The sequence below is a fragment of the Chaetodon auriga genome, chromosome 4 (genome assembly GCF_051107435.1).
Source record: "Chaetodon auriga isolate fChaAug3 chromosome 4, fChaAug3.hap1, whole genome shotgun sequence".
NCBI classification, from domain to species: domain Eukaryota; kingdom Metazoa; phylum Chordata; class Actinopteri; order Chaetodontiformes; family Chaetodontidae; genus Chaetodon; species Chaetodon auriga.
Genome location: NC_135077.1, coordinates 10,607,501 through 10,630,195, shown reverse-complemented (window position 1 = coordinate 10,630,195; position 22,695 = coordinate 10,607,501). Strand labels below are relative to the sequence as shown.

Below are 22,695 nucleotides of genomic sequence, written 5' to 3'. Positions count from 1 at the left end.
ACTGTCCTTCAACAGTCATTTCAGCCCAGCCACAGATTGGTTAATATTGGTTTGCTTTAATTGTAGTGCTACTCTATGTTTTTACTTCTTATAATATGTTGTATTTAATTGTCTTGTGCATTTTCTGGCTTATTGTGTGACATTGTGTGTTGCTAGTTTTAATGCTGTACATTCAGTTTTCCCCCTGCGGACAAATATGGTTCCTCTTCATTTGTATGATTGCACAGAAGTCCTAAATCAAAATTCAGCCACAATATTATAGAGCAATGTCTGATTTTAGTTATTTCTAGCCTGGAGAGATGAATTTACACAGGAATGTGGAGAGTTCATTATATATATATCAAAACATTAGATAAAAAAAAAAACACGCTGCGCTGTAGACTGTAGAGGCTCACTCCTTCAGACTGTGAGTCACAGAGCCATGACTCAGTCATCTCATATGAAGGCTGCAAATAGGTTGTTATTTTTTGATTTGGCACCAGAAAGCAGCATGTGCGTTTTTATTGAGTTTCAGTCTGTTATGATCTAAAGCTCTGATATCAGTGTGAGAGACAATCACATTAAATAATGGTTACTGTGGAACATTGTCTTCACCTTGGAGAAGTCATGTCTGTGAGACATCACGCAATTAACAAAAACAGAGTTCCTGTGCAGAAGTTGGACCGCTGTGTGAAACAAATGAAACAGAATGTGATAACTTGCTCATTTGAAATATATTCATTTGAAAACCGTACAGAGACAATAGTTTTAATGTGCGACCTCATCAGCTTCCTTGATTTTTGTAAATATCTGCTTATTCTGAGTTTGATGTAACCACATGTTTCAAACAAGTTGGGACAGGAGCGACTAAAGACTGTGAAAGAGGTGGAATGCTCCAAAAACACCTGTTTGGAACATTCCACAGGTAAACAGGTTGATTGGTAACAGGTGATAGTGTCATGATTGGGTTTGAAAGGGGCATCCCGGAAAGACTCAGTCATTCACAAGCAAGGATGGAGCGAGGTTCGCCACTTTGTGAACACATGATTGTATAAAGGATGTTACTACATGGACTCAGGGACACTTTGGAAAACTGTTGTCAGTGAACACAGTTTATCTGCAAATGACTGCATTCTGGTTTTATGCTTTACACCGAGTCCCAACTGTTTTAGTCTCAGAGTTCCACAGAAGCACTCCTCTCTGAGTTCTGACAGTCTGCTCATGTTCTTTATCTTATCTGTGTTCACATAAAATAATAAAATCATCGGTGTAACTTTGCATCCTTCACGACAGCCAAACAAGCGATTAAATGCGTCCTTGAGGAATTTCGATTTGGATTAAAAACATTTCTTCTCACGCTGTATGTTGCTGTACACACTCAGCAGCTTTTGTTTGACCACTGCCTGTTTCAAGGGAAGGAAGCAATGCTGAAGTAAACAGAATGGCTAATTAACACGGCTGCAAGGCTATTTAGCAGTGTGTGGCTGTGTGTGCACATGTAAGCGTGTGTTCGAGGGTATCTCGGCGGTATGCCAGTTCGCTTTCTCACCAGCTCACATACAGTTACCCTCCTTATCAGTGGTACAAAATCACAAACGTTTGTCTTTTGCGAAGTGACAGGAATATATTCAGAGCCTGCAGGATTGTCAGTCAGTGAAGCATAGCCGCACTGGAGTCCCTGAGACTGAGTACAGAACATGAAAATCCTCACTGAGGGGCTGCCCTGGTGGTTCGGGGAGTCAAAAACCTAAAACTTCTAAACCTTTGGACAAATTATGGTTAAGGTGTCCCGGTCACTGAAGTGTGAACAGAAGTCAGGTATATTCTGCCAGCTGAGCAACTGCAACCTTTCAATCCACAATTATTGTTTTATCTTCCAGTACGAGATTAAATAATTTTAAATGTATGTGATGGTCCCGAGGGAACAAACCAGCGAAGAATGAATAGCAATTAAGTGTGGCGAGAGGAAGATGAAAATGTCAAGTTAATTAACTTCAAATGAAAAGACGTTTTTCTGATTGAAGTAAAGCTTTAAAAAAAAAAAAAAAAAAAATGACTCTCAGAGGCTGAGCTACACATCAAGCAATGCCAGGGAACCTTACAGGAAAGGTTAGGGTTAGCTATAACAATAGACATGGCTTTCATAATAATGAGCTAGTATATGATCATAAAATATATGAAAGGATATTATTATTATAGTGTGTACACATCAATAATACTGTGTATCTAATAACAACAGAAATATGATAAATAAAAAAAAGGCAGTTGCAGTGGATGTCAAGCAGGGCCAAGGTGGTGCAGCCGTGATCCATAATTCAGGTGCAGTCATGATCCATCAGAACCTACGAGACCAGATAGCACAGAGACTCTGGGGAAGAAGCCAAGTGAGTAACCTGAATTAATGGGGCATGTATATGTACACATGTGGATGTGTTAGACTCCAGTTCCTTTTGTGAACTCTATTATTATAATAAATGTGATTATTGCCAAAAAAAAATGTGAAAAGGAGTCTGCAGGAGAGGCCATGTAATTGCATCTTTCATACTGAATCATCAGGAAGTACTCTGCACCATGGAAATACCATCGCGAGGACTAGTAATCTCATCCAATCGAGAGCACTTCTTCACAGGGATTTGATGCTGGGACATAATTTTCCAGTCAGATGTGCGCCAGTTTAGTTCTGGAGTGGTTCTATTTTTGAACATCCCAGTTTGATAGTGAACGGAGCAACCTTGAGTGGTTGATCTCACCGGCCATCTGAACACACTGAGCAAAAGCTTGCAAGGAGAGGAAATGAAATCTTCGACTTTCTGAGAGGTGACGGCAGTGGTGCACGCTCTCCAACTCTGGGTGAAGTTATCTTCAGTTTCTCGGATAAGATCTGTGGAAATGGGGAAATACATGAGTGCAGATTTTAGCCAGCACCTCTAAGATTTCATTGGCATTGAGAAGGACAGGACCTGTTCTGAAACTCTTTATATAGGTATATAGTAAAGCTTGGAAAAGTCTGGATTTTCCCAGGTGAGGGCTTCAGGCATAAACAACGCTCAGTTTAATTGGCTCTGTGTAATACAAGAGCTGTTAATACACTGAACAAGAGCAGACTGAGGTCCAGGGTGACTGACAGTCTCCACTACAAGAACCTGATCTGAAAGCACTTCTGTTGTCCAAGTCCCTGCATCGCTTTTCCTATCAGGAGTGATATTTGCTGGTGATGCAGTTTAATTGAGATAACATCATCTTACCACAGATTCAAGTGTATAAGCCCCTTACATTTCAAGGTGCGCGGCCATTTTTTTTTCTTTACATTTTAATATTCCTTTTTTGTTTGCTCTACCTAAAAATGTTTGCTTTTGTAAATCATCTTCCCTTTGGGTATAACCCTGAAAGAGACCCATATTTCCATGCCTTCATACTATTAACTATCAATTTATTTTTGTGCACCTATTGTCCCAAGTGGAAAAAAAAAAGTCTACTTAAGCATATTTAAAGTATATTTAGATATTGCAAAGTTTTTTGCAAAGTTGCAAATGTTTTCAAGACATTTATATAAATTTGTACTTACTTTAAATAGATTGAAAGCATTTTTTTTTTTTATAAATATTCAACAGTAGAATATGTTTTTAGTCAAATTTAAGTTCAACATTTTAAGTGTCCTTTTAAGATAATTGCTGTAAAATAATTTTCTAGTGCGTTGAAACACTATAGTACACTTAAACTTAATTTTATGCTGTCATGACAAACTCAAAAGTGTTTTTTTGCGCACTAATCTGTGTATTTCAGTGAAGCATACAGATACACAAAGCATGTCCGTACATACACTTATTTCACGCCCCTGTCACAACAACAGGCAATGGAATTAAGTGTCACATTTTCAAAGCTTATTTTATCATCGCTTTAAAATCAAACATCCTGAATACTGTACCATGCTCAGCCAATAAGAGGAGCCCGGTATTTCAAGGACAGGCAGACATTAACGTGCATTGAATCCATAACATATCTGAGGACACACATGTACAGTACATCCTGTTCATCCTTCATTTCATGTACATTATATTTATATTCAAGGGCAGTACACTTTAAATCCTCACTTGTGATATATTTTCAGTTTTCAAGCGCACTTAAAGGGACAGCTGTGGCTCAGGCGGTCGAGCGGTTGAAGGTCAGCAGCTCGGCCTCTGGCCCTCACTGTCGACTTATCGAAGTATCCTTGGGCAAGATACTGAAAACGCTCCCAAGGCTGTGTCATCAGTGTGTGTGTGTGTGTGTGTGTGAGAATGTGATATGAATATAAATTTTGCTTGTAATGAGCAGGTGGCTTTTAGTCAGCACTGTGACTGCTGGCTCGTGTTGGAAAACCGCTTTGAGTGACCGTTAAATAGATGTACTTCAGTCGTCCTGTAAATTTAAGAAAAAAAAAGGAGCGAATGTAAAATGATAAGTATATTTGCAGTATATTCAGAATACTTAAAATACTCCCATTTTAGCACAGTCAAGTATACTTAATACAACTGGACTTTTGTCCAACTTAAGTACCATTTAAGTGTAATAAGTACAAAATTGCCTTTTCCAATTTACTGCGCTTTAAGTGCACTATTTAATAGCCTGGCTGTAAGTACACTTTAGTATGCTTGGTTTTTGTAGTATCTAACTTAACTTTGCTCAAGATCACAGGTCTATGAGGCAAATCCAAGCATCATGCATCAGGTGAGTAGAAGAGTAGAGAAAGTAGAGAGACACCCAGTCCATTGCTTCGGCCCTGACTGAGCGATCCCAACAGATATTGGATAAATTGCCATGAGATTTGGGTCAGGCATTCATGGTTCCCAGAGGATGACTCCTTCAATCCTCCAGCTTCACCACAAGCTTTTTGTTTTAGCATGAAAATGAAATGAAATGTCTCTTCATCTTTTGCAGGGACTGAAGTTTGGTCCAGATCTTTCATGCTCACCTCAGAGTGAAATGTAATGACCGTAATCTTCTGACTTTTCTCCATCACCAGGTTGAGATTGTCCAATACTATCTGCAAATCATTGTGAACATGATGTCCTGCTGCCACAGGTGTGACACTGTCCTGTTTTTTTTTTTATTTTTCAGTTCCATATACACTGGAACATTCAATTTAGAGTGCTCTGAGTCAAGGACACACTGTATCCAATAAGTCCATATGTGCCTTCACAGATTTCTCACTGTTATTGTTTCCATACGTGTAGAAATTTCAGAGGTTTCAGCATTTATTCCCTCACTGCTGCCCACTAAGTAAATGTAAGCCTGAATCTGTGAAGACTTTTGATTAAAGTCTAAAGAGTTACTCGTCCACATAGAGATTTAAGCCTTATTATATTTGGAGCAGCTGCTGCTCGTCCCTGGATATTATGGTATAGCATTATGGTTGATATGTAATGGTGAGTGGCAGCAGGGCGGGAGGGTTCGTTACACTCACACATACAGGATTCGTGCACCTATGATGAGTGTCCTGATGAAGGACACTATGCCATGCTGTAAGGAGGACTCAGGAATCAAACCACAAATCCTGCAATTTACGTATCTACATACATCTAACTTAAATGGAGTTGCAGCTTCCTTTTTTTTTTTTTTACGTACTCCAAATGCCGTCTCACAGGTTCAAACAAATTACTGCTCTGCGTCTCTCAGCTACATGTCCCTCTTTGTGATTGCTTTGAAAGGGGAATAAAAAGAGACTAATGGTTTTCACGTTGATTCACCTCTTCAGCGAGATGCATGAACAGTATTGTTATAAATGTCAAGTTGTAAAATGTCAAGTAGGACCGCAGCCACGCAGATCCGCTCTAAGTGGGTAAATATCAACCTGCACTTCCTTTGTCTTAAAGATTCAAAATGATTTGATTAGGAGGAGATATTTCATTATGTCCCTTTACCACCATCTTCTGGACAAAAGGAAAAATAACAGCTTGTGCTGCATTTTTTTTTTTTATTGTTTACATGCTATTTAAAAATAAATATAAATCACAGTATTGTGGATATTCCAATGACTGTTAACTGATCTGATTTTGAAGCCATCTAAATAATGCAAATGTCTAGTTGAAGCTCTGACAGTTATTAGAGTGTGCATGTAAACACACTCACCCTTAACACAAAGCTCTATTTGCTTCAGCCCTTTCGTTTTTGTGTTCGCCTTGATGACAGCTTTTGATGGAGGAGCCTGCTGTGATTAGAATGTAATACTGTATGTGTTATATTCAAAAAGGCACAGAGGAAATAGGAGATAGGACCCCAAAATCTTCATCTTCAGCTTTTAAAATGGGTTTCAGGTGCTTTACTCGTGCAGAGACTGATGAGTTTTTAAATTAATTTTACCTTCAGTTACTTCAAATGAACCTCTTTGATGACAGAGTCTTGGACAAAATGTCACCACTTTCAGGCCAAACTAACTAACAGAACAAACACCCACAGGTGAAAGAAGAGTGCAGAAAGGAGAGGGGAGAATGGCATTTAACCATGTTGAACACTAACTTTACACTATTGCACTTGTTTCAGTCCTTAAATCCATCATGAATGTAACACAACCAACACAACACTGTGCCGATCTCTTTGTCGATGGTCTTTTTTGCTGATGTAGGTCATATAGAGGCATCAGTATTCAACTGAAACTGAAACTTTAACAGCCCCTGAAAATCTCACCTGGCTGCAGGGATGCACAGGTGTGACATCACTGTTAAATGCGGTTACAGGTTCACAGAGTCCACGTCAGACCACACCTGTATGTAATCCTGGGTGTGGACAGAGGTGAAGCAGGATGTTACAACCAGAGAGGGCAGCAAAACACTGCTTTTCAGCTCTTAAGTTCCTCTTTAAATCCAAGGAGAACAGGATGCATCTTCACACAGTCTCTCTGGGAAGGCGTTCACAGTGTTGCATTTGGTTGTGACAAAAATAGCTGCAAGAAGTGAGTGAATGTCCGATTATCAGTTTTGAAAAGTCCCCCTAATCCATTGCTTACAAACATCTGCACATTTATTTAAAGTGACAAAACAATCCTGTCAGATTTGAATAAAAATGGGATGGGAAAATGGGAAACTCCAACAATTTAGTATTGAACTTATGTAAAGTTGGTGGATTCACAAGAAGGGGATTTCTTCTACTTCCTGACTCGAGTATGGAGGGATGGATGAGGTGCATGGGAGGACAGTCATAACTCACATCTCTGCTCAAAGGTGGTTTTGGAGTTAAATATGAATGGCCTCCTTGGTTTTCCTTTGGCCATCAACTGACTCCTGGTTGATGACTTCGACACCTTCCCAGTGGCCAGGTTATCTTTTGCTGCCATTAAATAGTGAATTTGAGGATGCTGCAGTTTTATGGTGTTTATTTTAACCACCAGACCACCAGACCGCCCTGTTTCACTGATGTAGGTTCCCCACAGCTGTTGCAAGTGATGTCATCCTCTTTCAGCGATCCTGTCTTTACGACCTATCTTTATAACTTCAGATCATATTATAAACATCCAGTCGTACAAAACTGGTGACCAAGTTGATTTGACAGCGCACTTCAAGTGTTAGCTGACGGCGTATGTCTGCACAAGCATGAAATGTTCGGCAGAAGCTGGCATGTTTCATGGTGTGCATATCTTTAGACTTATTCTCCACGTTTTTTCTTGCTGCAGATGACAGGGACAGACAGGCCCAGACTGAACGTGAAGACGAGGGACTGTTGTCGCACATTGTATCATCACGAGCCAACCAAGTTGCCAGGACGGAGTGTGATGGACTTACCTCGTGCTGTCTTCTCTGGTATCTATACTCACACTGTCTATACATGCATCCACTTAGAAGTTTACACCCAGGGGAGGAAGGACTTTTCTTTAACCAGCTGAACATCTCCTCCACAGTCGTGGTTTATGAACCAACACCTCCACCTAGTGTTTTAACAGTGAATTGCATGTGGTGTAAAGACTTTCCGACCATCATTTCAAACAGTTTCCAATAACAAATACATGACAAATCGAGAGAAACATTTCACTTTTGGTGAAACACTGCACTGGAACAAATAACCACAGCACAAAACATAGAGCTTTAAATTTTTATAAGACTTATAAAAAAGAGAAAACATAACACAATAACCAAGGCATGTCATACATTGTGTTTTTCTTTGTTTCTCTGAGGAGTATTTACAAACAGGCTTATGTACAGATAGCAATAACTCAGAAATGGAAAAAGCTACATATAGTCTAGCACAAACAACCAGTTAGCATAATGATAATATATTTGTTATGTACAATGTAACTGGCAAGGCTAGAGCGAGAAAGAACATAAAGATTCTGCAAAAGGTTTAAATAACTTCAAGTATCTGTCTTGAGGTTTCATGGAGATTTTAGTCCGATGGACGCAGATTTCCAGCAACACTGAAGAGAAACCAAAAATCTGGTCGAGCTGCAAACCGTGTAGTGTGGCTGGGAAAGGACAGGAGGAGCTCTAGCCGTTGGAAAAAAACAACACAGACAATGCAACAGACGTGGCGACACAGAACAATCACTTCTCTGATAAATGCCCACTTTTTAAGAAACTCGTAACACAACTAGGGGAAATCTCCTCTCCACATATAAAGTGATATCCAGCTTATTGGCCTATAGCACCCTTTTTACTGCTTTGAATAACAAATGTGCAACAGGCTGAAAAAAAAAACAAAAACAACAAACGATAGGAAACGAGAACGTACTGTACTGGTCTTCTGGCAGGTGGGCGGGAGCTTGACATCGAGTCCAACGCAACAGGTTTCAGAACAGTTCTCATGTTTCTGGACTTTGTGGTTTAACTAAACATCTTAGGTATCCAAAAGTAACTTCATAACATTCTGAGGCCATTTAATTGTCTCTTTCATGAAACCCACAACTCTCCCCCGTAATGTTGTGTTTCATTTTAATTTAAAAGAAAAAAACGTCATAGTAACTGCAAAACAGTAACTCATTCATCACCTAGTACCTTACATGGAAGTCAAGGTCCAAATATAATGAAACCATTGTCAGAATTGCACAGTCAGCTGTATGAAATGAAGAACTAGTTTCTCTCAACAAAGATCTGGCTATTCTTCTAGGTTAGCAGTAATTAGGCCTACTCTAGTTATATAGCCACTATTAAGAAAAGTGTGGCCCAAACACAGGCCATTTGTCCTATTAACGTCTCCAAGTGCATAAAACACTAATGCTACTTCACGACGTCCATATAACAATACTGTAGGGCTCGACTGCCTCCCTTGTTTACATTTCAGTTTAGTGTATCCGTTTTGGAAGGAGAGAAAAAAATGTCCATATACAACACAACACAGGCTGCGGCCGCTGCCGTGGTCTCTGAAGTCCCCCCCAAGGCATGTCTCAAACGGCACCCGTCCAAGTGCGCTGCTTTTGACAAGACTGGCGCTGTAACCCTCAAATCAGGCCCACCAGAATTTTTTTTAAGACCTTTAAATAAAGCAGCAAAGAAGTTAAATTCAAATTTCTGTTCTTGTTCGGCTCAAAATAAAAATGCCATCACGTGTCAAATTGGAGGCCGTGGCAAAGACAAGAGTGAAATTTAAGGACCGTCACCTCAAAATTAGTGCACTTCCTGGTCAGCAGGGTACCATTTGAGAATCTGCTCTGATCAGCGGTACCACATCAGACATCCCCTTTGCCTCACCGCCTCTCTCCTCCAAACACCCCCCTCAGCAGACCGTGAGGGGCTGGGGCTCACTTTCACGCCGCTGGTTTTTCTTCAGCAGCTGAATGCGGTTGTGGCAGTAGAACTTAATAGCTCGCCAGTCGCGGTGGTTGCTGACCAGCAGGGGGCACTGCTGCAAGCAGCGCTCACAGTCGGCCTTGGCGGGGACCCGGAGCTCGGTGATGTTTTGGGTCAGGTGCTCCTCGACCGCCGCACGCTCCGCTTCCGACCAGGGACGCTTCAGGACGCCTCGCTTTCCTGCAAGGGAGGAGAGATGGACGGAGAAAGATCAAGAGCTTGTTCGTTCACTAAATGGACCTTGTGGTGAGATTTTCTTTTCATCTGCTGTTATTAAGGCCAAGAATAAACCGTGAATGTCAGTGTTTCTGTAAAAACAATGAAACTGAAGAATATACGTAGGAGAGGTGGCGACACTGAATGAAATGAGAAACACTTGGCATTTGAATCGCTTGGCAACGCACTAAGTTTATCAATTGGACATACTGTACACCGACAACAAGCTGCACATTTGTCTGAGAACTGACTTAAACAGCAGGTCCTGGGGACGGCCCCGGCCGCCCAAAAAAGGTCTGCCGCACATGATGGATGCTTTTTTTGATCATGCAAACCGCAATGTTCAAAAGCACTTGAAGTGTTTGTACTTTTCAGATTCCAGTGTGTTTTAGACAATTGGTCTGAGGCTTTTATTGTTTTGAGACATCTGGTGCCTTCAAACAGGGTTTTTTATTTTAACTCAGTATAAATATGGAGTTTGACTCCAAATTTTGTTTTGATGTATTTCTGACATTTTTCGATGGCCTTTTGTGTTTTCAGTTACGTAATTCAGGGAAGTTCACTGCATTTTGCTTTCAACCAGGTATCCGAGTGTGACTGCCTGTTGTCACTTAATGTAGGAACTAGTTCACCCCAATCCTTGCTGCTGATGTTTAAAGCAAGTGGCTGCGTAGTGCTGATTTCAGGATTCAGCGCGTGTAGCCTTGTTTAGATTTTAGGCAGATGTGAACAGTGTTAATGCTGGTGGGGCGGCCCAGGGCAGAGCACCAGAAGATTTCCCTTATTTTCATATCCCATTGTTGCAGGTATGTCCTAACATGCTTCATGGCTTTGGTAGTCACATTTCCTCCTGAAGTTCAGGTGAGTGTGCCCTCAGCCGTCAGCCCTCTGTGAGAAAGTCAGCAAGCACTGATTGTCTATTGTCTGCAAATCTGTTCACATCAACCAACAACTAGCAGGATGAAACAGGGAGAACTTTGGAGAAATTTCATTAATTTAAGTCTTTTGCCACTTTATGGGAAATCCTGGACTTGTTCTTAATATTTTGTCTCTGCTGTATGTACTCTCAGCAGTGTGCATTTCTTGAGATCTGACCAGTGAACTTTGCCTGCTGGGATAAATATGTACCAGTACACTTCGTGCTTCACCTTCAATAACTGACTCGGAGCCTGACTGAGAAACCAAACAGCTTGAGCTGCCCATGTTGTGAATGTTGTTTTGCCTTTGCACGCACATACACACAAGCTGTAATACCTGTATTCTTACTTTTTTTTTCCACTTTTTCCACATTATAACACTGTTTTTGTTTTCCCTTTGTTGTTTTGTTATTGTTGTTTATTTTTTCTCTATGTTCTTCTATTTGGTTTATTTTGACTTTTGGTTCTTAGGTGTGAGTGCAATTTTTCTTACAATCTCACCTGCACAATCCTCTTTATCTTCCTTCATATGGATAAACGGTGCAATTACACTTGTACTTTAAACCCAAACAAACCTGATTTGTGCTGACCTGAGCCTCTCCTGCGGTTTACTGGTGGAGGTGGAGGAGGTGGAGGGGGTGGCTGGGTGTTTTTGAGCTTCTTGGGTCGTCCCACCCGCCCGTTGTTCTTGCCCTTCCTGACATACAGCAGGGTAGGCGTAGGATTCGGCGCAGGAGCAGGGGCGAGAGCCTCGGGCTTCTCCTTCACCTGCTCCCCTTCAGATTCGCCCTCTGAGTACGAGTCCGCAGAGTTTCCTGACATAACTGTAAAGAACAAAGAATAGTGCGGTTGCAGGAAAAGAGGAGGCAAAAAAGGAAAGAAAAAGCAAAACCATATTAGTCTAACTTGTTACTCCTCTCCATGTTCTCCTATCAAACAACTCGTATTCACAAACACACTTCCACAAAATCTAAATGAATCCTTTTGACACTGTGATACAGCTCATCTTGGACAACAGAGAAAGACACCAGAGCCACTCATCCATCCATCCATCTATCCATCCATCCATCCATCTCACCGTCCAGTTCCAGGCAGATGTGGTTCAGGCTCATTCCTCTGAACAGCACTCCGTCTCTCTCTCCACAGAGCACGACTCGGCCCACTCTGCCCATCAGGCCCGGGTCTTGGCCAATTCCAGCACAGTTCTGTGTCACATGGTACTCTCTCTCCAGGAAGTGCTCCAGCCTCTCCACAGCGCTGCCTCCAGGCTGCCCGGGCTCCTCTCCTTCTCCCAGTAGCAGCAGCTGGGTCAGGATAGCTACTTGCCGTCGAACCCTGGTCTGGGTCAGGGCACGGGGATTGCGGGTACCGCTTGAACGGGCCAGGCTGCGGAGGAGGTCAGTGCCTCGCAGTGGGGTGGCAGGGGAGTGGTAGGGCCTGGCAAAGACATACGGGTTTGCAGGGTCGACTCCCACATCCTGCCGTGTTTGCAGGAGGAGCTCCAGGCAGGGCTCGCAGTGAGGGGGGAGGATGAGGGGCTGGACCCGTCCACGTTTACCCTGGACCCCGACTCTAGGGAGGTGAGGAAGCACCAGGCGCTCAAAGGGGGACAGTGAGGCCTCCAGTGGGGTGAGAGCTGGAGGGGCTCCAGGTGGGACAGGAACAGGGCACTGGGGAGTGACGCGAGCACGATATTCAGCGATGGAAAGCTTGGAGACCTCACATTCACGTCGGCGGTTGTACAGGATGAGGAGAGCCAGGCTGGAGTGGCAAAGAAGGCGCCAGGCTTCGGCTGACTGTAGCTGCCGAGACAGGGACAAGAAGGCCGAGTGCTGCAGCCGGCGAAGGTACAGCACCAGAGAGGACAAGGATGAGAGGAGGGGCAGCAAGTGGTGACGCCCCGAACTACTGAAAACAGAAAGATGGTGGGAGGTTAGTTCATTTATTCATTTGAATAGTAGTTTCAATTACTTACAACGAGATAAAGGAAGTATTCCATAATCTATTTGTGCACATCGTCACAAAATTTGTTAATCATAGGGCTGCACCATCATTTTCATCATCATTTCATCATTTCAATCTGCAGTTTATTTTTAAATTAAAATTCATCATTTTGTCCATAAATAATAGTAAGTTGCGGCCCTACTCTCAAATTTGCTCACAAAGCAGGTGAAGACCTCAAAGTTACCTCAGCAAGTCCTTTTCCTTATCTTCCGTCCCACTTTCATCCTCCACCTCCATCACTCCATTCTCCTCCTCCTCCTCTTCCTCCTCCTCTTCATCTTCCTCTTCCTTTGGTGGTTCCATCTCTTTGGCCAACTTGCTGCTGAAGGACTGAGGGCACACCACCTCAACGTCATCCTCCTCTTTGGGCCTCTTTACCTCCACGACCTCCACATCTTCTTCATCTTCATCTTCCTCATCCTCTTCCTCCTCATCCTCCTGTCTTTGCTTCTTCAGCCTCCTCATCGCTCCCTTCCTGGACTGTGTCACAGCCACAGGGGGTGGGCTTCTCTTTAAGACAGACACTGGCACTGCGTTCTGTCCTCGTGGAGGAGTCAGCAAAGGTGGGGTGGAGTTTCTTCCAGCGGAGGAAGGGGATTGGCTAGCTGCTGTGAGAGTGGGCGGAGACATGGAGAGGTCCTGGACGCCACTCTGTGGAAGATCTGAACTGCGGCTCTGTCCTGTGACTTGTGACGACTTCGAGTGCTGCTGAGTGTGTGTGCGAGCTGTGGTGGGGTTTGTGTTATGTGCATGCAGACGGGGCATCTGTGTGTAGCGCTCCACCAGGGCGGAGCATACTTCTGGTTGGTGCGCATGGTGTTTATCTAAGTGGCGGCCCAGAGAACGGAAGTGGCGTCCACAGTACTCGCAGGTTTGACGCATGGAGTCTATGGACACTCCTCCTCTGGGGACATTTATGTTGACGTTGCTCGTGGTGTTGGAGCCCAGCGGAGCCGGAGCTTTGAACACCGGTTTGGCTGAAGAGGGGGAAGAAGAAGAAGAGCAGGGAGGAGAGGGGTGGGATGAAGGAAGCGGACGGTTGGCAGGAGGAACGCTGGTCGGGGAGACCGATGGTGGCCGCCCAGGTGGGGTCCGATGGGGAGTCTTTTTCTTTGAAGGAGTGCCGCGCCGTTTTTTGCGACGGCGTAGTGCGCGCCCGCGGGGGCTGGAGTTGTCCTCATCTCCAGCGTCTGAGTCACTGGCATCAGAGTGGGAGATGGGGGAGGAGGAGGGGGAGAGGGACCACGAGGGGGTGACGTACTCCTGCTGCTGTTGCTGCTGCTGCTGCTGTTGTTGCTGCTGTTGTTGCTGCTGCCGCTGCTGGGCTGTCAGAGAAAGAGGCTCATCCTCCTGGAAGTGAGTGATAGTGACAGAGTGAGGAAAAAAAGGATGTCACCTGCTGTCCCGAGACATTTTTTTTTGCAATACAGCGTTTAAAAATCTAGTAAAACTGAGATTTGGTTGATTGACTTTTTCAATATAAGCATATATTTCCTTTTTTGTACCATTTTTAAAACCTGCATTTCCTTACTTTGTTCACTTGTATTCTGAATTTATTTGAGTGAATTTTACAAGACCTTCTCAGTGTCTGGAGAGAAAAACAGGTGCCTCAGAGGTCACTGTCACTGCTTAACCACCTTAAACCACTTTAAGGATGGGATCTTTACACCAACTACCCAAAGATGTCTTCACAGTTGGGAGTGTCGTACTGACAGTATTACACAGTTTTGTTCAATTTTCGCCAGTCTAATCAGATGCAAGTCAGGAGAGTCATTAAATTTTAAAGCAATAAGTAAAAGGTGAGCATCACTGGCAACAGAATCAACATTAAATTATCTGTGCACAAATGATCAGTGATGGCTCCACTCGGACCATTTAGGAGAGACAACAGACACAATGACATTAAGCATAAACAGGTGAAGCTCCTTGTGTGTTTTACTTAAAAGGAAGTTAAACTTGATGATGACTTATTGCCTTATGTTACACATAATAAAACTATTATCCAGAGGATGGGAGGAGGACTTAATGATAATGATTATGCTGAGTCCAACATCTGTGTTGCCCACCCACATCCAGACAGGTGGCATCCTGCAGGCACAGCAGCGCATCACAAATGCATCAACATTTGCTCACTAATAATGTGTTTGCATTGCATAGAATCTGTGCTGCTTACTGCATAAATGTTGGGGTAAAACGTTTGTGAGGAAAGCACCGTAGAGCAGAATTAAGTATCTGATCCAGTGCATGTATTTACAGTATGAATTCATGGCATAGAAGCTTCTCATACAGTGAACGTTCTGTTAATGTTGTTTTGTTTTTATTTTTCTTCTTAGAAAAATAAATTTACCTAACTTTAACACCACTGTTTTGGCAGAGGAACAGTCAGTGCACACTCTGCTGTGCAGCCAAACCAAACCCACAGATGTCTACTCTAAATTCTGGTGAAGATCACAAAGTTTCCAAAGAAACCAAATAGTCAGGGTGAATTTGGGGGGAAATTGTGTCGTAAACTGGCAACCACTTGGGGGCAGCAAAAACAACAACAACAACAACGTCATTGTTCACTTGTAAGTTGATATGTTAGTTAGCAAACAGTTGGCTGTTTACACCGTTCCAGAGAAACATTAGCATTCCCTTCAGTCGTGTTACTGACCACCTGATGAATGTAAGTTCAATATGCACGCTCTGTTTCTGGCCTTCACCACGTCCTGAGGGAAATATCTGTCTTTTTAGCTGCTCAGTGCTCGACTATGTTCACCAGCTAGTCGAGTACAGTGGGTTTTTAGAGCTTTTTCCCTGATAACAGCTGCCTGCCGCGGACAAAAGCTTCGCTATGAGAGCAGAACGGTTGTGGGCCGGAAAGCTAAACAATGAGCTCAAACTTGCTATGAAGCTCTGAAAGGCCGGTGGAGCTGCAGATTCAGGTGATAATGCTCTGTGGGTTCAACACTACAAGCAGACCTTTTCACGTTAGACAGTCATTCCACGCACTGTTATCATAAAAATATCAATTATAGCCGCTGTAAGCGAAGCACCAGTCATCTTAAATTTTTCCATTTGATGAAATGCTGCATGCAGTCATGGATTTTAATATTCCATTCAGTTGTACTATCAAGGGGAAATATGAGGAAACTGGATGTTAAGGAGTTAAGAATTTCCTAAATGTCAAGTGATATTTATATTTGTGTTGACATTTAATTCAAGAAAACCTTATAAAACCTAACTTAGTGAAGTAATTAGTAAAAATTTAGGGGAAGTCACTTCGGATAGCGTGAAACGTTATCTTCCACAAAAGTGGGCGTGAGGCAGGTTAATTTAAATTTTGTGCAATATGTCTAGTTGCATCCCTCTAAACCAATAAAACTGATGTTTTATTGGTCTGTGTGCTCTCAGGACATGGTGTTTTTCACTTACCTTTTTGATATTGTTGTTATTCTCTGTGTCAGAGTTACACTCATGTTGCGCTGGAGACACGGTACCACGAAAACCCTGTGGGACACAGAGCAGTCACATTAAAACAGCTGGCATGCTGCTCATTAATGTTTGCCATCACAATCAACCTCAGCTGTCACTCAGAGAGCAGGAGGACACCCCTCCACGGTCGGTCACGAGCACAGAGGTTGATTAGGACTCCAAATCTTCCACTAACGAGCCAAACAGAAGAAGTGAAAAGAGACATGCTTTCACACTCTGTCAACTTCTCAGAGGCCATAAACAATCAGGCTGGAATAGCAAGAGCACAGCAAATCAATCAGCCAATAACAGAAACCTGAAAAGATCCGTTTCAGCCTTTAGATCAGCCAAATTACAGATTTGAGAATATGTTTCTGAGGGAACTGCGGTGTCAATTTCTCAATTCTGTCAATTTAATTTTCATAAAGGGATTCTGCTATCATCATTTTGTTGAGTAAATTGATCCAATCTAATGAGATCCATTAAAGGAACAGATGTCAAGTTATAACCATGGTTACTGTTGCTAAAGCACTATAGGTAGAGAACTGGAGCTCAGCCATCACCATGGTAACCCCATGCCTTGCTTTGCTTTGTGTGTGTGTGTGTGTGTGTGCGTGCGTGCGTACGCATGACTGTGAGTGTGTGGAGCTGATCAACAGTGTGTGAATACACATATGGTTGCCTATCTGAAGTAATCAGAGATTATGCACAGTGTGTGCATGTACTTCTACTCTTGTGAGGACCAAGTAACCAACGACAGACAGGCGAAGAAAATTGAAACGTGAGATCATTTGAGATAAAGTGGCTGGTTTTTCAACTGGAAATTGAGTTTAGAGTTGAGGTTGAAATTATGCTTTGGTTCGGGATAGGTTAAGAATTAAGTTCAGACTGGAAAACGGAGCAAGCGCGAGTAGCTTCACTGTATTCTGGTCTGCTGAGGCTACTGCTGGAGGAGAGGACTGATGCATTTTCCTCTTTCGCAATGAATTTCTTCCCGAGTTATTGTTGAACGTCAGCGTAAAATGATGAGTCCAGAATTTCGTTTTGGATTGCTGACAATATTTTCTCAAACTCTGGCTGCGCTGGGAATATCAGGACGTCAGTCTATATTTGACCGTTTCTCAGCAAGGACAACAAAATGCAAGACTTCAGGTGGTTTATGGTAAGGGAATAAATGTCCTCAAAGGTGCACCATAAACATGCGTGTGCAGTGTATGGATCTGTCATTCAAGGCACTGACCAGGTTCTCCCCCCACTCTGTCAGGCTGTAGTCCACAGTGATCTCCTCCCCCTTGGTGATGTCTCGAATGGCGATAACGACCAGTCGCACCTGGCTGCCACAGTGGACCTCTCGGATGCGGCAGTTGGGGGAGGGAGGGTAGGAGCTGGCTGTCTGGGCCGGAGCAGAGGCTGTCGGGGCAGCTGGAGCTGTGGAGGCCGGTGTCAGAGACGGGGCCTGAGCTGAAGTGGCCGTGGCAGGGGCGGGAGCAGGGACCGGTGTTGGGGTTGGGGCCGAGGAGGCAGCAGGAGCTAGAGCCGGTGTAGAGGCCGAGCAGGAGCTGGTCTTGGATCCGGAGGAGACTTTGCCATGAGCCTGCTCTGAGGGACCGCTAGGAGGTGAAGGGAGGAGGGATTAAAAGTTAAATTCAGTACTTTGATCAGACAACATGTGTTACTGGTCTATTTCCATTTTGTCTTTTCTCTTTGTTTTTTAGCTTAGATTGGAAAGACATGCTGTGTATCTGTGATGGATTTTTATCATCTGAACAGTTAGCTGATTGACAGAGAATTAGAAATCTGAGTGTTTGCTGCTTTTCTGTTTTATCAATATCACAAATATTTGGTTTTTGTACTGTTAATGGGTCAAAAGCAATTTGAGTTTGTCTCTGAGGTTAGCACTGAGAAACGGTGGAGGCAGAGACTCGGTACAGCGGAGAAACGACCATTACAACTACAGGTTTAAAACAAACATAACGGACAGAAATGGCCTCCATCTGTTTCCTCTCGGTTTTGTTATGGATCAATGCAGCCGGACTTCTGATGAAGCTAGCAGATTTAGCCAACACTAGGTCAGAGAGACGCTGGAATAAGACGTGATGTTACAGAGTTTGATGCGGGTGAGATCAGCACAACAGCAGCAGTTTCACAGGATTGCGTCTACCTGCTGCTCGCCTCTCACTGAAGATGAATTGTGAAGAGCGTCAATCGCTCCCCAATCCGAAAAGACCCATAAAGTGAATCCTTTATTTCTTCACAACAGAAAGTTGTGATCAAATAAATAGCAGTTACGTTGCCCCTTTTATTTTCAGTACATGCTGCGTCCCCAGTGTCGATTTATTGAATTGAATCTTTTATCATTGTGGCCTCGTCTGAACGAGTCTTGTGAAGTTGTTTGAAAGAGCATTTTATGAGAAGGTGAGGAGTAAGTTTTGTTTTGTCAATGAAACACTGAAAATATATATTTTTTTTAAATTCTTTTCATCTGATCGATAATCAATCGAAGTAAAAATCGACAGATTAATCGATTAGCTAAAAAGTTGTTAACTGCAGCGCTGATTTTCTGTTTTGCCATGTTCTAAATGATCCGCCTCGTTGAGAGAACACACTGTATGTCGAGGGCTCGTGTGTCAGATGTACGGGTTCAAGGCTGAAACCGGTTCTATGATCCGTGTATTCCAGATTTGGCTGTGTGTGTGTCACAAATTGCCGTGACGTGGATTTTTCCAATTAGGGTAACTAAACAGATGTGACACAATTGTAATTATGATGTCTCCTCGTTGTATTGTAGATTCTTAGCCGTAGGGTTCGTTTCTTCGCGGTAGGGATCCACTGCAGCAAACTGCAACAATCCACACATACAAGCCAGTGCTTCAGGGCACTGACTCTCAATCCAGTCCCAACACTGCTGCTGCTTCTCGATCCTACCGGCTAGTCAACCGCATTCTTCAGACATCTTGGGTATAAATCACCCTGATTATATGGCTAAAATGAAAACCAACAGGGCTGGCGAGTCCTGAGGATTTGGATTCAGAAGTGCTGCTCCCGGACAAAGCTGTCCTCGAGTGCTGAGTTAAGATCAGCAACCATCTATTCTTTTCCGATTCTAAAAGCTGAGCAGAAGAAGCAGCCTTCAGACGGGCCTCCAGGAACTGGTCAACCATTTATTAACCTGCTGCACACTGATGTCTGTACAAAGGGTTTAACATAACACCAGAGAAGCACACATTTACTCACCAGCTGTGAGGAGCAGGCTCTGTGTGGTCGAAAGGCCCATCCAGTGCGAGCCGTTTATTCTCTGCTGCTTCCTTACGATCACCTGAGAGCACAGCAGCAGTCAGTATAAAAGGATTACACACAAGTATGCAAGGACACACACACACACACACACACACACACACACACAAAGGTCATCACCCCATCTCCTGGAACACATACACAGGTGCACATCACAGCACATACGTAGGCAAGCACACACAAACACACACACACACACGCACAAAAGTAGGTCACACTTGCACACGCTCCACCCCCATACCAATCACACAGCCACACAGACAGATGCACATGCACACACACCACACACAAACACACACGGACGATGGCAGCGAGAATATGGCATGCAGATATAACGCACACAAACACACACCTGGGCTGAAGCTGTGTTCAGGCACGCTCTCCTCCTCAGTGTGTGTAACAAAGACTTTGACGGGTGTCCCTTTCCTTTTCCTTCCACAGCCACGCCTGCAGAGAGTACACACAAACACACACACACACACACACACACGCTGTTATCATTTAATCAATCAGCCTACTGGCCAAACTTCACATCAATCAGGTCAGAGTGATCAATAAGTTGATGGCCACCTAATGGATCAATGCAAACTGTTTTAGTCCTCCCATATAAGGAACCCCCCCCCCCCACCCCCACCCCCCATGAGTTTTTTAATTTAGAGGCCAATAATTAGGAGAACCCTCTCTTGCATTTCAACCTATTCACTTTTATTTTCCTGAGCTGTCAAATGTTCGTATGTGAGTGCGAACGCTGTCCCCGGTGGATCGCCACATGACGAGTCTTTCCGGTGCATTCTCGGCCCTTCACCCCAAAAAAGAAATTTCAGTAATTATTTTACTTTTTAAACATCAAAGCAAGTGTGTAGGCAGCCTGAACTACAAGGAAGTGCTGTCACCGCACAGCCCAAAAGAAAGAAATTAGACACATGAAATGACCTCACACAAACTGCACCAACAGAAACAAAACAACCACCGTCATATGAATAAGACTGCATATCAATCGAAGTGCTGATAACCAATTCAAATCCTTCTCTTTCTTTCTACAAAACACTGTTTCTGCATTTAAGAAAAATCCCTCAAATGTTAAAATGCCAAAACACGAGCAGCCACCTGAGACCTTTGCCGAAATAAATTGTAGTCCAAAATTGGTAGAGCTGTGATTTCAATCAGAAACCTTCGAAGAATACGTGAGGTGGAGTACAAAACAAAGCCCTGCGTGTAAACCTCAACAACTGATGAACAGGAAAATGAACTGGTCCGCCTGCTTCTTTAAATTTTAAACATTTCGATGTAGTGCAGGATGTGCTTTACTTTAGGACTGAGACTAAAACAAATCCCACTGGTCATATTAACTGAGTGGAATCAACACACTGAATCCAGCTTGATATGATGGATACATGAACCTGAATAGTAACCACACTGACCGTAGTAAGATTCTGCCGTCTAGTTAGTGTTTATAGTTGAGTGCTCTGACCCCTGGATCACCACTAAGGAGTGCGCCATTACCCCGGGGAGCTCAAACGCAGCCACCTGTGTGAGCCCAGAACGGCCAAGCGAGATTATCTTCTTCAGACTAAATCCATGCCAAAACGGCCTCGCTCAGAAGAGCCAAACTGATCCCGCCTCTGCCGATTCTGGGCTAGTTCTGGTACCACGGATCTCAATATTGTTTTCCGTCAGTCTATTTTTTACTCGCATGACATTGGAGGCTGTTAAAACTAGGCCATAGGAAGATCGTGCTTTGGATTTTGAGGTGTTCATTATTGTGTGTGTGTGTGCGTGCATGTGTGTGTCTGTCTGTGTGTGTGTGTGTGTGTGTGTGTGTGTGTGTGTGTGTGTGTGTGTGTGTTTGCATGCAGACGAGAGGGAGAAAAAGAAAAAAACGGGGGAGAGGAAGAAAGAAGGGAAAAAAAAGGGAGAGGAGAGGAAAACTAAAGCAGCAGAAAACAGACAGAGGGAGAAAAATAGGAAAAGGGAGCAAAGGAGAAAAAAAGACACACAGAGAGACAACCGAGAGGAGCGATACTCATTCAGCAGAGATATCAACCAGACCCACTGTCTTTGTATTGATCCACTCCGCTCCCATCTGGACTCGTGATACTTTGCGCGCATGTCTCTCTCTCTCTCTCTCTCTCTCTCTCTCTCTCTCTCTCTCTCTGTGTGTGTGTGTGTGTGCATGCAAGAAGAGAGTGTGCGGCTGCATTCACACTCACACATGTACAACCCCCCCCCCCCCCCCCTTGAGGAGCCTTCCTCTGCATCTGAAAACATGGTCAAAAATCAAACACCATAATTACCAAGAAATCATGAGAAATCTTTAAACAGGAATTCAAGATCCACACGACACAAGTTTACTTCCAAATCTGGAAAACGTTTAACTTTCAAATCAGTGCTGCGTAATGTGAGTAACTGTTACATGTAATTACTTCAATGGATGTTACAGCAACTTCCTCAATCAAGTGAAAGGTTTCCTCAATAGGACTGCACTGAATTGTGGTATTTTACACATGACCGTAAACATCACATTACCACATAATGGCCCGGCCGTCATAGGACATTGATAAGAACCAACATCCCTCAGAAACACACACTTGGATGGATATACCACATTTATATATGGACAGAATTAGCTCAGTTTTAAATCTGTAATATGGCAAAAATCAGTAAAATAATGCTAAATAGATTATATAAGTAGAGCACATGTCAAATAATCAAGCTAGTTGAGTGTGAAATTTCACTGTCAGCCTTAGAAATAGTATTTTGACTCCTTTTTCTCTCTCAACCACAACTCACAGGTGACGTGATGATGACTGAGCCGTCGACAAGACACCTGAGCGACCTCCATGTGCTGATTAAGACCGGGGGCTGCAGATGGAAGCTCCACAAAAAGGTAAGTGAGTAATACTCTGAACTATTATTTTGTTAAATCAAGCTGGTGTGTCCAATAGGGATGCACCAACATGAGTACTGAATAGTACCATTACAGTTCTACCTTGCTCAGCGCACACACACACACTTTACGTCGGATCGAGTACAGTTGCAATGCAGCTAAGGTTCCCTTCATTGTGAGGACTGTTTCCAGA

General features: G+C 43.4%; 1 protein-coding gene across 3 annotated transcripts in view; it reads right to left on the bottom strand.

Annotated features, from left to right (window-relative positions):
- Positions 1-8,021: 8,021 nt before the first annotated feature.
- Positions 8,022-22,695, bottom strand: part of LOC143320151 (uncharacterized) — a 19,990-nt gene continuing 5,316 nt past the window's right edge. The window contains exons 2-9 of one of the 3 annotated variants that reach the window (XM_076729608.1): positions 19,968-20,062; positions 19,556-19,637; positions 17,562-17,931; positions 16,283-16,357; positions 13,053-14,218; positions 11,943-12,772; positions 11,440-11,688; positions 8,022-9,911 (exon numbers count right to left, since the gene is read on the bottom strand). In XM_076729608.1, the coding sequence (XP_076585723.1) occupies positions 9,658-9,911; positions 11,440-11,688; positions 11,943-12,772; positions 13,053-14,218; positions 16,283-16,357; positions 17,562-17,931; positions 19,556-19,637; positions 19,968-20,062 (3,121 nt within the window). In that variant the 3' untranslated portion in view covers positions 8,022-9,657. The remainder of the gene's footprint in view (positions 9,912-11,439; positions 11,689-11,942; positions 12,773-13,052; positions 14,219-16,282; positions 16,358-17,561; positions 17,932-19,555; positions 19,638-19,967; positions 20,063-22,695) is intronic. The other 2 variants (XM_076729610.1, XM_076729609.1) reach the window with 2 other exon arrangements.